The sequence below is a fragment of the Triticum urartu genome, chromosome 3 (assembly GCF_003073215.2).
Source record: "Triticum urartu cultivar G1812 chromosome 3, Tu2.1, whole genome shotgun sequence".
Taxonomy (NCBI): domain Eukaryota; kingdom Viridiplantae; phylum Streptophyta; class Magnoliopsida; order Poales; family Poaceae; genus Triticum; species Triticum urartu.
In genome coordinates this window covers 453,117,176-453,132,594 of record NC_053024.1, presented here as the reverse complement: position 1 = coordinate 453,132,594, position 15,419 = coordinate 453,117,176, and the positions used below count along the sequence as shown (strand labels likewise).

The 15,419-nt window shown below is 45.3% G+C and overlaps 1 protein-coding gene across 2 annotated transcripts; it reads right to left on the bottom strand.

Annotated features, from left to right (window-relative positions):
• Positions 1-12,277: 12,277 nt before the first annotated feature.
• LOC125548475 lies at positions 12,278-13,357 on the bottom strand. Of its 2 annotated transcripts, XM_048712062.1 has the most exons (3): positions 13,229-13,357; positions 12,713-13,139; positions 12,278-12,334 (listed from the first exon to the last, which is right to left on the bottom strand). In XM_048712062.1, exons 1-3 carry the CDS (start codon positions 13,271-13,273, stop codon positions 12,309-12,311), a joined length of 498 nt encoding a protein of 165 aa, XP_048568019.1. In that variant the 5' UTR covers positions 13,274-13,357; the 3' UTR covers positions 12,278-12,308. The 2 variants fall into 2 exon arrangements, with proteins under 2 accessions (XP_048568019.1, XP_048568018.1); XM_048712061.1 differs by lacking the exon at positions 12,278-12,334 and having other exon boundaries at positions 12,456-13,139.
• Positions 13,358-15,419: the final 2,062 nt, after the last annotated feature.

The window sequence follows — 15,419 nt, the reverse complement described above, 5'->3', positions numbered from 1 at the left end:
AATTATTACGGAGTAGTAGATAAATAGTACTACAACTAGCCTAACTTGTCTGTCACGGTCATTTTTGTTCCTAAACTTGTTACATGTATAATACTACTAGTACGTGAAACTAGTGTCGTAACTTGTGTACACGTCCAGATATGGTCAACGGCAACATCACCCGCGCGTTCTTCATGTTTGCCCGTGCGTCTAAATTTACAAGGGGAGGAGAGAGAGAGAGAGGAAATGGAACGCAATAGTAAGTGGTCACATTTTCTGTCATGCATGTACATCCATGATGATTGTATGACAAAATCAAGATAGTCATACCTGTGTTGTCGTAGAAGTGTTCCATGACATTACCAAGATTATCAACACGGAAGTGCCCACTTCCATGACGATAAATCGCGCGTCATAGAAGTGTTTTTGTCAAGGGTGACCGACGCGTGGCATCCACCGTAACAGGTCACCGTTAAGCTATCGGGTCCGATTTTGGATCCAATAACCCGTTAACAGCCCGGACCAATGGGGATTTTCCACGTGTAAAATTCTCATTGGCCAGAGGAAACACGTGTTGGCTCACTGTTGGGACAGATGTCATCCACTCATTAGACAGGAGGCACCTATGATTCGTCGACACGTGGCACGGACCAACAGAGGCCCATTTCGATGAAAAGGCCAGCCCGTTTGACTTGGTTAAAAGGTAACGCGCCGGCCCACGGAAAGCCTGTTAACGGCCTGTTCGTATATTGCCCATTTATAGCCCGCTAACTCTCGGCCCATTACGACCTATCGGAATTAAGCCCAGTAGCTTCATCTGGGCCGTCCAATATGATTCCAGCCCGTTGTTACTTCCGGCCCATGTATGGCCCATGATGTTTTTTGGCCCATATGAGGCCCTTCGTAATTCTGCGCCCAATAAAGGCCTATGATGAAACTGGCCCATAATGAACAATGTATCGATTTATACCCATTAACGGCCCATTATTCCGTCGGCCGTTTCCATCCCATGTTAACTTTCGGCCTTCTAAGGGCCCATTTATTCTTGGGCTCATTTCTAGAATTCGGTTAGTTACGGTCCGTTACTGGCCTATTCCGTTTGTGGGCCAAATTCAGCCTGTGGTTACATTGGGCCCATTTGTGGCCCGTTAACCCGTTGGGCTATTTTCAAAGCGTTATCAAATATGGCCTATATGTTTGGTGAAATGATTATACGGCCCGTAGAGGGCCCATGGATCATATGGCCCGTAGAAGACCAATGGACCCAACGGCCCATAGAAGGCCCATGGATCCTACGGCCCGTAGAAGGCCCATGGATCCTACGGCCCGCTGGATGCCCATGGTTACAATAGTCCGTGTGTTGCCATGATTATTGTGGCCACTACAAAAACGCGAAAAAAGAACTGCAGTGACTACAAGCAAACAACTAAACGAGACAATAAGGAAATAAATAAGCAAGCAACTAACGCTAGCCTATTACAACTATTACACATATTACATCCACTGGGCATCAAAGTTCACCACCAGTGCAAATATAGGGAACAAAGTAGCATATTACATACACTGGCCGTCAAAATTGGCCACAAGTGCAAATAAACGCGACAGCAAAACAAGAGCATAACTGAAACAACTTTAGAAGAGCTCAAGAACAGTTTGAATAACACCGCTATGGATTATGAGCATAATATATCCTAAATCATGATGGATTAACAGTATCAGGCAACATAAATATGCACGATGGCATAGCAGACCAAGTATTTTGAACTAGCCTATTACAAGGCACTTTAATGCCCAAAAAGAATAATTGTTTTCAGCAAGTGTGGCAGTACGCAGAAGGCTAAACCGACCTCCGGATCATGACTCGTCACCAGGCTGACTTGACGGCTGTGGATCGTCTTGAGCTGGTGCATCCTCCTCCTCTCTACCCAGTGGTTGGAAGTCAATGGTTGCCCAATCGGTTCCAGTTAAGGCTTGGAACACAACTTCATCGCTTATAAGGTTGGAGGGGTCAACATCAGGGGCATAGGTGTGCTTACGGATTGGCGAAATAAGATCTTCTACATCATGTGTTGTGTCAGGACCCCGATTCTAAGTCACACCGATCTAGCCTGTAACACCTCATATCACTTTGCGGCCTCACGCACGGTATTCCCACGGGTGTCGCCTTACCATGGCCCGGGACCGTTTGCGCCTTTTGGCTCACGTATATGATAGTGTCGCTAGCATCCATATGATAGAGAACCCGGGCCGACATGACTAGTCATGAACCCAAAGTGGCACTAACTTACGGGGACAGGCATACATGAATCAACATCGAGCATGTCGGTCAGCAGTGTGTGAATCCGGCTGTAGCACTGGGCTAACAGGACTCCGGGAACCCGCGCTGTAGCAGGCTAGGCAGGACTCCGGATGTCACCGCGTGACATTTCCCCGAAGGACAGACACAAGAACGAAGTGAAACACATGCCGGCCAGTCAAGTGTCCTGAGCAGTAGTGCTGGGCTAGCAGGACTCCGGTGAACCGGGATGTAGCGGACTACTATGGCTCATGGAAGCACTAGACTACATTTCCCCATAAGAGAGGCTGCCAAGGATAAACAACTAGATTGTCGGATCCCACACATACCAAGCATTTCAATCATACACACAATATGCTCGATATGTGTAAATACAACATGGCATCACAATATAACTCTACGACTCAAGTATTTATTCATTAGGCTCCGAGGAGCGAGATATTACAAGCATGGGTCTCATGACCCAACGTACAGAGCATACAAGCAACAAGCACATGCGGAAGCTTAACTTGTCTGAGTACAGACAACTAAAAAAGAAGAAGGCTGAGGAGCCTAACTATCTACCAGACCCTCCCAAGGGTGCAAGATCGTAGCTGAGGTAACAAGCTAAACATCGAAGTCCACGTGGAACTACTAGCGAGACTGAAGTCTCTCTGCAAAAACATAAATTAAGCAAACGTGAGTACAAATGTACCCAGCAGGACTTACATCAGAACTAACTACATATGCATAGGTATCAACAAAGGGGGTGGTGGAGTTTAACTGCAGCAAGCCAGCTTTGACTCAGTGGCTAACCTGAAATACGACTGCAAGTAACTCTTTTGAGGTGGCGCACACAAGTCCACAAATTCACCATACCAATACACCACTATGGATCCGCTCCCGTCTCCCTGCGAGAACGCCATCCATAGCACTCACGCTTATCTTGCGAGTTTTAGAGTATCCACTTTCACTTGTCTATGAACTATGCAAGGGGTCCAAGTTTCCATATCCGAGGAATCCGACTATTCAAATATATAATGATAACCCTGCAGGGGTGTACTTCTTCACACACGCTCTCGCCACTTATCGCCCTGTACACGTCATGTACCTCGGCAACCTTCAAGCGGAAGCCGGGTGAGGGAGTCGGCCATGACCTGACTAACCAACAAGTCTCTAGTCCAGGTTTATCGCCTATTCGGGTTCCATCCGCAAGGAGATCCGGCCGGGGTGTCGCTCATGGCCCCAAACGATGTGTGCAGGGTTCCCAAGCCCACCATCCGGGTGCCACTTAGTACACCGTGCCACTGTGCCTAGTCTGTCCCAAGCCCACCTATATCGGGTGCCACTTGGTAGACTACTAACACAACCTACAAACACCAGAAACTAGTTGCAACTCCTGGACAGAGATCGAGTTGATTAATAAGCCGAGAGGGGCCGAGTTACCGGAACCCAATGTGTGATAGTATCTGTTCATGGATCACAAACACAGAACTCAGTTCCTGAGGACGGCTGCAATGAGACAACCCACCATGTACTCCTACATGGCCTCTCACCGCTACCTTTACCAAATCTTGTTCCTACACACTTAGCTCACACACAGTAGGACATGTTCAACACCATTCCAATTCATCCCCGATGAATCAGACCTGACTCAACTCTAAGCAGTAGCAGGCATGACAATCAAGCATGAATGAGTAGGCACAACAGGGCTCAAGCAACTCCTACTCATGCTAGTGGGTTTCATCTATTTACTGTGGCAATGACAGGTCATGCAGAGGAAAAGGGTTTCAGCTACCGCAGCATGTAACAGTTGAAACATTGTTGTCCTAATGCAGTCAAAGAGAGCAAGAGCGAGAGAGTGGGATTATATCGGAATGAACAAGGGAGTTTTGCTTGCTTGGCACTTCTGAAGATAGTATAACTCTTCATCGGTGTCATCGATCATATCGCCGAAACATACATCTACTGAGGGGGGAGCAACCACCGGCAAACACAAAAGGAACCACAATCAATGCAATGCACAGTCATATGAATGATATGTCATATTAAAGTACTGAATTGACCTAGTGCAACAGCTAGTCATGTTCATTGAAGTGGAATTCAAACCTATAGCAAATTCCAACTCCAAAAACTAATTACCATTTATTCCATAATCATGAATTGTCCTATTCAGTGAGGTTAACTTGTTCAAACATGCATGAAAATGCCATATTCAGATTCTTTGGATTTTTCTTATCATTTTTCATATATAAATTATTTCATTTGGAGTTATAGATTATTTTCTATGATTTTCTGAAGTTTATACTATTTTCTGGAATTTTCTGAATTATTTTTAACCCAGAAATGACTTATTGCATCAGCAATGCGTCAGGGTGATGTCAGCAGGGTCAACAGGGCTACCCGGGTCAAACCTGACCGGTGGGACCCGTAGGTCAGTGACACAACGCTGGCTAGAGTCACAGACATGTGGGGTCGGGTCAACGGCCACATCAGCATAGTCAAAACTGATATGTGGGCCCACTAGAATTATATTAAACTTAATCTTATTTAGTTAGCTGGTCAGTTAGGCGGTGGGGCCCGGATGTCTGTTTCACTTGAGGTTAATTAGAGCGCGATTAGCCGCTAATGATGGCCACGTCGGCAGTCGCCGGAGCCTTGCCGACGGCAACCAAAACGATGGCGGCTTGGCTCGGATTTGAGCTACGGGTGGTGGTTTGGCCAGCTAAGGGCACCAAGGAGTAGCTCTTGCTCGTCCGCATCCAAAGGACCAGAGGGAGGCCGCAGGGTGGCCGGGAGCAGCGCCGGCGGCGAGCAAGGCGGCGGCCGGAGTTCGGCGTCGGTGAGGACGATGCTGCGGTGCCCAGGAGAAGGAGCTGGTGCGTGCATTCGGCTCCTGAGAGCACGGTGAGAACGGCGACACGCTCAAAAGCGGGCGGAGGCAGCTCTGGCCACGACAGCGACATGGCACGGCGGCGGCGAGGTTCGGGCATAGTGGTGAAGCTAGCTGGGGCGCAAAAGCAGAGAGAGGAGAGAGGGGGGAAGACGCAGTAGCTCACAGGGAGGACGGGGAGAGGGTCAGCGTGCTCGAGGAAGGCTTGACGGCGTCGGAATCCCGGCTGCGATCTCCCGTGGCCGAGGAAGAAGATGAGGTCGAGGACAACGCGTCGGGGCTCTTCCGGTCGCCTGAGTCGACGGAGAGGGCTACGACGATGATTTAGAGCTCCTGGACTGCTCAAGGGGAGGAGGGAGAGGCGGTGGCTGTGGTGGTCCATGGCGGCGCTCTCGGGCGCGCTCAGAAGAGGAAGCAGAGGAGGGGAAAGAGGTTGACAGAGAGCAGAGAGCGAGGGGAGAGACAGAGGGGGCTGCGGGGTGTCTCCAGACGCGTCGGGGGTGCCTCGGTGGCAAGCCGGAGGTGGCCAGGGCGGCGTCGGCGCCCGCCACCAAGCTGCTTCGGGGCGAGGGGGAGGAAGACGACAGAGTGGAGGAGGTGGGCTGGGCCGGCTAGCTCAGATGGGCAGCTAGGTGGGCTAGAGCGCCAGGTAAGTTTGTGTTCTGTTTTATTTTCCTTCTGTTTTTTTGTTTTTTAATCTCTTTTTCCACTGTTTTCGAATAGAAAAAATCCAAAACCAGTGACAAAAATCCCCTGAATATTTATATGTTGCACAATGGAGTTATCCAAAAGCACATAAACTCATTTAGAGTTATTTGAAATTATATTCCATATGTTAAGAATATAAATCCAAATCCAAATAAAATATTGATTTAAAATTAGAGCCATTCCTTAGAAATGTTCCAAAATTTTGGTTTGATTTATAACTCTTTCCAAAATTCTCAGAACTATTTCTAGGGTATTTTGGATTCACTGATTACAATTTTAGGGTTCTTGCCCCATTATTAAAATGATTTCTGAGGCTTTCAGCTTTCCCCAATTCAACTTTCAGAAATTTAAACATGATGCAAGCAAGATGCAAACACTAGGCAGCACCAGAAGCTAGGGATGTGACATGTTGGCGCAGGAAGTCTTTTATGATCAGAATCATAAACCGGCTGATAGTGAGAGAGATCTGTTTCTTCAGCCAATTTGCTCACTAAGAGGCGCATTTCCTTTGTCAACCGTCGAAGATCATCATTGTTAAACTCTGAGCCGTCCTCTTTTATGCCAGGATAACCGCTGCCTATATCCGACGAGTCCACATCTGGTATCCATGCCTTAGCCCGGATTAGCATAGTCAGCGCACCTGACCTTGCAGCTGATCTTTTTAACTCATCCAACCGGGCAGGCAGCATTGACAACTTCTCAAGGGTTTCCTTTATCAAAGTTGGAGGCGGTTTGTTATGAGCAACAGTGCAAATGACCCGTTGGGCTCCAGAACATAACTGCTCTATAAGAGTATAGGCAGCCTTCAGCTTCATCCGCATGTCAGAGCCCAGACGGGTAATGCGAGTTCCTGTGTCATTGCGAGCATAAGTAAACCGGTAACTGATGAGATAATGTATGTTGAAAACTTCAGGTGAGGATTCTTACCAAAAACAGCAGCGGTCGTAGCATTTATCTGCCGCTTTAAACCGGTCAGCTCTTCGGCCACCGGTTTAAGGGCTGCTTCTGCGCCTTCAGCTCTCTTTTGCAATGCGGTTTTCTCTATGCCCCAATCCGCCCATTCCTTCTTAAAAGTTTCCTTCAGCTTCTCCATGTCTGCTAAGGCACTGGTTAGTTCCTCTTTGGCTTTGGAGGTTTCTGCTTCCTGGGATTTGATATTTTCTTGAAGATCAGCTGTTTGGGCTTCCTTTTTGCTCAGCTCGGCCTACACGAGATAGACATATCATGAATTGGCAGTACATATTTGAAGTACCAAGCACATAACAAGTTATACACTTGTCACTTGGGGCTAATGCCTATTTGCTTGATTATCAGAAATTTTTTACAAGTCTCGAGTACAATACAAGTATTATTCTTGGCACTTGGGGGCTAATGTACATTTGCTCAAAGTAACATTGGTCAAAGTTCCGGTTCAGCTTGGAAAGATAAACCAGCCCTTGGGGACTACACAGGCGAAAGTTAAAAGATTACAATTCTAAAGTACCGGTTCATCATAAAAAAGATCAATCGGCCCTTGGAGGCTAAGCATGCAAAGTAGAGATATTACAAAGTCCTGGTTTAGATTGGCATCATAAATCGGCCCCTGGGGGCTACTGGAGTTGGTACTTGAAATTGGACATAAGAGAGAAACAGTTATGTAGTTACCTCGTATCGTTCTTTCATCAGATTTACTAAACCGGCATCGTAGTCGCGGCTTGTGTACAGACGGTTTAAAAAACCAGAATGAAGTTCTTGGGTGTTGAGGTGGGCGTAGCTTGACAAGTCTGCGTTCCACTTGCCTTTGCCCATAGCAGAAAGTTTTTCCTTGGCACTATGTTTTGATAAAGCAACAGGATTGCCAGGAGTGGTGTGGCCAAAGCCGGTAATCGTAATGTCATCTTCCTTGTCATCAACAGCCTGTACTGTTGTTGACGATTTATCAGTAGCCTTAGCCGGACTTGAAGGTTTATCATCAGTGCGGACCGGGCTTGTCGGTTTATCAGCATGGCCTGTTGCATCAACTTCTACTTGTTCAAAAACAAAGTCATGATCTTGAGGTGGCGGGTCATCAAGCATGGCGTCAGCATTAGTTCCTTCCGGTTCTGGAGTTCTCTCCAGTTCAGTAACCACATTATTATCAGAGGGTTTATTTACCCGAGCTTTTTACTGAGTATGGCCTTGTCTCTGAAAGGGAAAACTATAAAGGTTAGTATAAAACGCAAGTATAAAGCGTCAAAAGATTAAGTTTAAAGTGTTTACCCAGGAACAGTCTTAAGAGGAGGGAGTTGTGTGGCCGTTGATTCGCCAGATGAGGAATGAGGTGTTCCCTGATAATTTGAATCAGACGGATTAAGAGGTTGTCGGAAATAACCTGCCTTGGGATAAGAAGTGTCAGAAGTGTGCGAAACCTCAGATTGACGTTTCCGAAACGGAGTGTTCGGTAAACCGGCTGAGGTGACTACTTGGCCGCTATGCCGGGTTGTGCGGCGAGCTTCGTGTTGCTGCTTCTTCAAAAGAAACTTTGGATCCAAGTGAGCTAGGGGGTGAGAAAATCTTATTTTCTGGATTGTTTGACGGATTTTCTGTGGTTGGTAGGGTATCTGAACCAGAGGAAAGAGTAACTACCTCTACATCATCGACTTGGCTGCCTTCAGTGTCATCCTAATAATAATCATTGTCAATGAGGTGTATGAAAAACGAACCAAGAAAGTCAAGTTCTACCTCTGAGTCCGGATTATCCGGGCCATCATCAACGTTCGGTTTGGAGGGTTCAACACTTTTCTTCTTGGCAGGTCTTTTAGTAACCTTGGTCTTGGGGCGAGGTGTCTTGGCTGGTTTATCTTGAGGTTTCTTCTTCCAAAATGAGTCGTCACCTTGTTAAAAGATTGACAGAGGATATAAAAGATTACACAGTTAAGAATATCAAGTACAAGCAGGAGTGAGGCAATTCTTACAGCTGGCGGTTTATTCAAAGTATAGAAGGGACTTAACCCGGTCTTGCTGCAGGCAGCCTCCGATTCATTCAGTATTTTCTTAACAGACTTAGTAACTTCAGCCTCTGTTAGCTGAATGTCAATATGTCGTTGAGGATCTTTTGAGTCCCCTGTGTACTCACACATTAAACCGGGGTGACAGCTTAACGGTAAAATACTCCAAGATATCGAGCAATGAGCAAAGTCAACTCCTGTCAAACCATTAGCCATAAAAGCTCTGAGCTTGGGGAGTTGTGGCGCATATGTGGCCCGTTCCTTCGCAGTCAGCCATTGCGGAAATGGGTGTGTGTTGGTAAGCCGGTGAGCACGATAACCTGGCAGAGGGTTCTCATCATCAGGGGAAGTATCCTTATAGTAGAACCAAGTCTGGTTCCAGTCTTTAGGATGACTATGAAGTTTGGCATGAGGAAAACTGATGCCCTTCCTTTTCTAAGTAGAAACGCTGCCAAGTTCAGTGTTGGGCCCATCTACAAATTCAGTACGACGGTTCAAGTAGAAACAATCTCTGAACAATTCAACGGTTGGCTCTGCTTGCAGATAGGCCTCACAAAACACTTGAAAGTGGCAAATATTGGACATAGAGTTAGGTCCAATATCTTGAGGGTGGATCTGGAAGCTGGCAAGCACATCACATAAAAACTTGGATCCAGGCGGTTTAAAACCACAGCTCATATGATCAACAAATACCACCACCTCGCCATCCTTGGGGGTAGGAGGATTTTCTGGACCAGGAACTTCCCAGTGGATTTTGCTTCGTTTTGGTAAAGCGCCAGTTCTGACGCATCCATCTAGTTGCTCTTCAATAACCCAAGAAGGGACCCAGTTACAAGCATAAAATTGTTTGGCCATTTCAAATGAAAAGCTAGAAAAAGATCAAATGCTGGATTAAGGTTTATGACAGATAAGCATAAAGCGACGCAAGATCAGAAGGAGAAGACAGAGGTGGATGCACATTGTTAAACCAAAGGTAGATGCTATTATAAATGGTAAAGCTATTGGCGGTTTACAAGGGGACTAATGGTATATGGCAGATTATTTTCTAAATGATAAACCGCCTACGCAGACCATGAAAACAGATCTGAAGCAAAAAAGATGACTAAGTGAGGAAAAACAAGTTTCACAGTTTCACATTGGAATTTTGGATCTACCACATGTCAGGAAAAGGAAAAGATCTAGACCTAAAAGTTGGTGCTTGAGCAATTCGCGAAGTTCTACATCGTTTTTTATACACAAAAGGCATGGTTTCATAGGAAAAATAAGGACTGTCATTGCTATGGAAGTACATCAAGTTTGAAGTCCGTCATATAGGATTTAATTAAGAACAAGGGTAGAATACCATGAAGCTTCTATGAACTCGTGAGAACCCTAGCGGATCTACAGAGGAAAAGAAGGGGAACTCACCGAAGCTGTTGAAACAGCGGAGGTGCGCCGCGTTTCTCTAGAACGTTTAGGTTGATGCAGCAGCCGGAGATGAAGACGAGGGCAGAGCTTGACGACGACGGCTACGCGTGAGGCTCAGGTCGGCGCAAGGAAGAAGAAGCGAGGAAGCAAGAGGGGGAAAATGAAAAGGAGCCCCCCGGGTCTTATTTATAAGGTGAAGGGATAAGTGACAGACGCGAAAATCGAGTAGCCCAAAAGTTGGATATGTGACAGAGTTGTCACCTCATCTGTCGATGGGTCATCAATGAAAGTGAGATATATCCAATTTTTAATAACAGGTGACGTCATGGTGGTTTATTACGAACCTGGAAGATGATGTCATGGCGGTTTACAAGATTTATGCGAAGGTGCTGAAGGAGGAATTTTTCTAAGTGTTGAAGATTGACATAAACAAATTCAAATCAATCTGGGGCCTAATGTTGGGGATATTACTACTAAGTATAAACTGGCCATGAGGGGCCGGGTTATGCCCACAATGAGTTAGGGCCAGTTCTTTTGAGCTGTGCTGTGGAAATAAGCTCCAGATAATAAGCTAGCCAGTTCTTTTCAGTGCCAGTTTTTTCAGCTTCTGTGTGATATGATCAATGAAAAGTCTGTAATACCCTTGGACTATACTATTGTTCAGATCAAACGATATTGCGCTATATTTTTATCATTGTTGCCCATATGAACATAAATTTGACTCTAAAACACCACAACATGTTATAAACAAACATAAGGAAGATCATTTTGTCGCATACGAATGCCATACATGCATCACTGTCTCATGTAGTATGAGTTCTTGAGAATAAGTATTGAATAAAAAAGATCTGTAAATTATTACATGGTTATCCCAACAAAAGCATACACCCTATCAAGGGAAAACACTTGTAGCAATCGCATCACGGATGGAACCCATAGTGCCATCATCAATGGGTGCATGGTGATGAGAAAGGCTCTCTTCATGAGCATAAGATCCGCTCTCAACCATGTCAAAATGTTGATCACTTAGTTTGCTCTCACGAATGAAGTTATGAAGACATGCGCATGCAGTAATGATCTTTGTTTGCGTAGCAGGTTTGAACCGTGTGATGCCGAGGAGGATTCTCCATTTCATATTTAGAACACCGAACGATCGTTCGATGACGTTTCGTAGTGATGAATGTATATGATTGAAGGTCTCATATCTTCCTCGCGGCGGTACTTGTTGGAAATCTGGTACATGGTAGCGTTGTCCTTTGTATGGTGCTAGATATCCAACTCTATTTGGATATCCAGAGTCAACAAGATAATATTTTCCTGCATTGATAAGAGAGATGACCAAAACTAATTAGTTCACGCAAAACATTAGAGGAGAAGAATGCATGTACATACCGTCCGGAGGGTGTGGAAAATAGGAATATTCAGCTTGTGCATCATTGAGTACATGTGTGTCATGAACAGATCCAGGCCATCCAGCAACAACAAATGTAAATCTCATATCAAAATCGCAAATTGCCATGACATTCTGAGTTGTCGAACCTTTCCTGTTGCGATACTTGGGTTGCTCACTTGTAGGCACAACACATTCAATGTGTGTTCCATCTATTGCCCCAATGGCATCCTTGAAGTGAGGCCAAAATCTTGTTTTTTAAGCGAGTCATGAACTTGGGTGAAAGATCGATCTTTCGGTTGAATGTAATCTCCAGCCATACGGTAGACACAGAACAAGACCTCCTTAAATTTTTTGTTGATGGTAGACTGACTGTGTTCAAATCGATCGGCGACATTGTCGGTGGTCTGGCGTGACCCCAAAGTCCACAAGAACTGTGCTAATGCCTCCTTGCTTGTCATGTTGCAAGTTGACTTTAAACCATACTTTTCAACTAAAATGTCATGTAGTGAGTAGAACACAGACCTTCGCATCCTGAACATAGAGTAGAATATTTGTGGTTGCTTCTCCTTCTCTTCCACCCACTGCAATCCTGTCATCATTGGTGCTCTCCTAGGTCCATATGGCAGCCTTTCTTTGTTTAGAAGATAATATGCCATTGCAACAACGCAAAAATGAAGTTCCTCCGCCTCATCCTCCTGAACAGAGATGTCCATCTGTGATATAGAAATAGAAATATTATAAACATTTGTCCACAAGACAAAAAATCACAGCTCCATCAGCACAAATTGGTTCACAGCAATACAATTAAGTTCACAACAAAGATTTATAGCAAGTAGATTCACAACAGTACAAATTAGTTCAAATCAATACAAATGAGTTGACAACAAAGCAAATAAGTTCACAACACTACAAATGAGTTCCCAACAAAGCAAATAAGTTCTAATTTTTTTTCATAAATGTTTCCCATGCCCTGTTGATCCATTCAAGCCTCACAGTTGAATCTTCCTCCTTTAGTGCACTGAAGACATCACGATGTTCCTTCTTCGTAAAGAGTTCTAGAGCATGAAAATACACTTCACTTCCAGGTTTACCTCCATCATTCACCACCATGTCCTTCATCTCCTTAATCTCATCTCTCACAGGATCCTCCTTCATTTCAGATGTCGCCGAATTGCGGCTAGTCTCCCTCTTTTCCCAAAGGTCAGCAATACGCTTAAATTGCATTCTATCATCACTATCTTTTGCAATCTTTTGCACGATCGCAGGACTAGGTGAATAAGGACATGATCTCTTCTTTCGACCTTTAGCTTTGTTAGGTGTCACAAAAGTAGCATCTATTTCACATCCTGAACCAGCCACATCATCATCATCAATGTGAATTTGAGATGCATCAACTTGAGACGAGGGTGGTGCCGCCCTCGCGTACTCATTTGTCACACTAATATCATCAAATATAGCACTCAGTTTGACCTCATCCTCTAGTGGAGCAAATCGAAACTTGGCGGCAAGTTCATTTCTCTGGAAAAAAGCATATCACAAATTAGTGCAAGAATTGGTAGAAAAAGAAAAGTAAAAAACAAATGGAATTGATATGACGATATGTATACCTGTATCTCATTTGCCCACCATTCATCACTAGCCGCAATGGTCATGGTAACAGGATCAAACCCAATGCCTGATGCCTTTTGGGTTAATGTCTTCCAAACAACATACTCTTTTTTCAGCACATCCCACTTATTCTTGAATTGCTTTTTGGTATATTCTCTCCTCGTGCGCTCAAAAAACTTCCTGACCACATTTTCATATCCAAGTGGTGACAATGTTCCTTCTTTGCCACGGTTATTGGCATTCACTTCTTCCACACAAATATCAATGAAAGTTCTAAGACCCACATTATCCCATTGTGCTTTCATCTATTTTTCATCATGTCAATAAAAAAGAATTGGAAGAATTAATAACAATATCTAGAATGCTTTTATGGTAGCAGTAGCTCGTTTAGATCAACATGAAATCATCATACTTTAGCAGTAGTACAATCAAGATGAAATCATCATCCTTCAGCAGTAGCTTACAACTAATATACATGATTTTTTTGCAAAAAAATCACAGGAGCTGCTCACCTTGGTGGCTCACGGCCAGGAGGAGGGCAGGGGGAAAGGGGGTCGCCGACCGCTGGAGATGGGCGCCATTTGCCGGAGAGGGGCCCTGGGCAGACCTGGCCAGGCGCTGCTCCTGGACAAAGGGGACGGAGGGGATGCGGCCGAGGGAGGGGTCGCGCCCGTGGGAGTTGGGGGGTGGAAGATGCAGCCCGATCCACATGCCACCTCGCTAGCCTCGTCGTGGTCCAGAGGATTGGAGGACCGGCGGCGACGGTGACTGGAGGAACCCTAGGCAGAGCGGAGAACAGAGCAGGAGGAGTCGAGCGGGGGGGAGGGAGAGGGGATCGAGCGCTGTTGTCTTTTGCGACCGGTAGTTCTGTGCGGGACTGGGGGTGGCAATATTGATGTAATAAGATCAAACTAGAGGGGCACGTCCCTATACCCTTTCATTTTTAAGTCAAAAGCTGCAGGAAGCTGCGGGAAGCCACCGGACCCCAGCTTTTTCTCATTGTGAAGGAGGACGAGGTAGAAATAAGCTGAGATGGCTTCTCTAAAATGAGTTCTTTTCAGCTTATAGCTTTTTTGACAATAAGCTGAAATAAGCTGCAAAAGAACTGGCCCTTAGTCATGTTTGAAGCCCATGAAGACAACAAGTATGGCGCTTTACAGAGGAGATCTAACATGAAGGCCCATGGTCCAAAGGCGGATTAGGGCCCATAGACATAAACCGCCATATGATATGTAACTTCTGTTGTAAGGCAAGGAAAGGTAGAAACCAAGCCGAGCACATTTATGAGACGGCCTCGGGATTCTGTAAACCGTCGGGCATCAACCTGTGCATATAAAGGGACGACCCGACGGCGGTTTAGGGACAACAAGCAATAACTTGAGATCCAGGAAAAGCGGATTCACTCCCTGGTCATCGAAACCCTAGCAATTCCATCACAACTGGAGTAGGCTTTTACCTTCATCGTAAGGGGCCGAACCAGTATAATTCCTTGTGTTACTTGTCCGCTTTAACCCCTTTAAGCTAACCCGTCGTGATGGCTCCACGACTAAGTCCTTTCACTAGGACATCTGCCGTGACAAAACCACGACACATATGACATCCGCTGGGCACCAAAGTTCGCCACCAGTGCAAATATAGGGAACAAAGCAGCATATTACATACACTGGCCGTCAAAATTGGCCACAAGTGCAAATAAACGCGACAGCAAAACAAGAGCATAACTGAAACAACTTTAGAAGAGCTCAAGAAATGTTATCCTGGGTATCCACCATGCTGGCAATAAGCTTAGCAAGCTTATTAGCTTTGTCCTGTTTGGCACTAAAATGCTCCAACGCTTGCTGTTGCACAAGAAAGTATGCATCTGACTGCTCCAAGGATTTTCGTAGTCCTTCCGCTTCTTGTCACAGCACAGCTGATCGATGTCTTTTAGCTTATAGTTGAGACTCAAGAAACCGAACTCATTTAGACAGTGAGTTTTAATAGCTTGTGCAAGCGGTAGTGGCCAGTAACTCGAACACTAAACCAAGACGGGACTTTGAGGTTGTCTCACTATCTTCAAGATAGTCTTCATTTGCTGTTTTATCAGCTTTGTTGCACACCAACAAGGATATCTCACTATCCTGAACCTTATCTGCATTACTTCCTTTACCATTGCTTCATAAGGCACTCTTCCCCAATATTCTGTCAGCA

Excerpts from the sequence above, each read along its gene's own strand:
- LOC125548475 (XM_048712061.1), bottom strand. The coding sequence starts at position 13,273 with ATGACCATTGCGGCTAGTGATGAATGGTGGGCAAATGAGATACAG. Across the intron at positions 13,140-13,228 it reads GGTGGGCAAATGAGATACAG|AGAAATGAACTTGCCGCCAA; the intron begins GTATACATATCG and ends GCTTTTTTCCAG.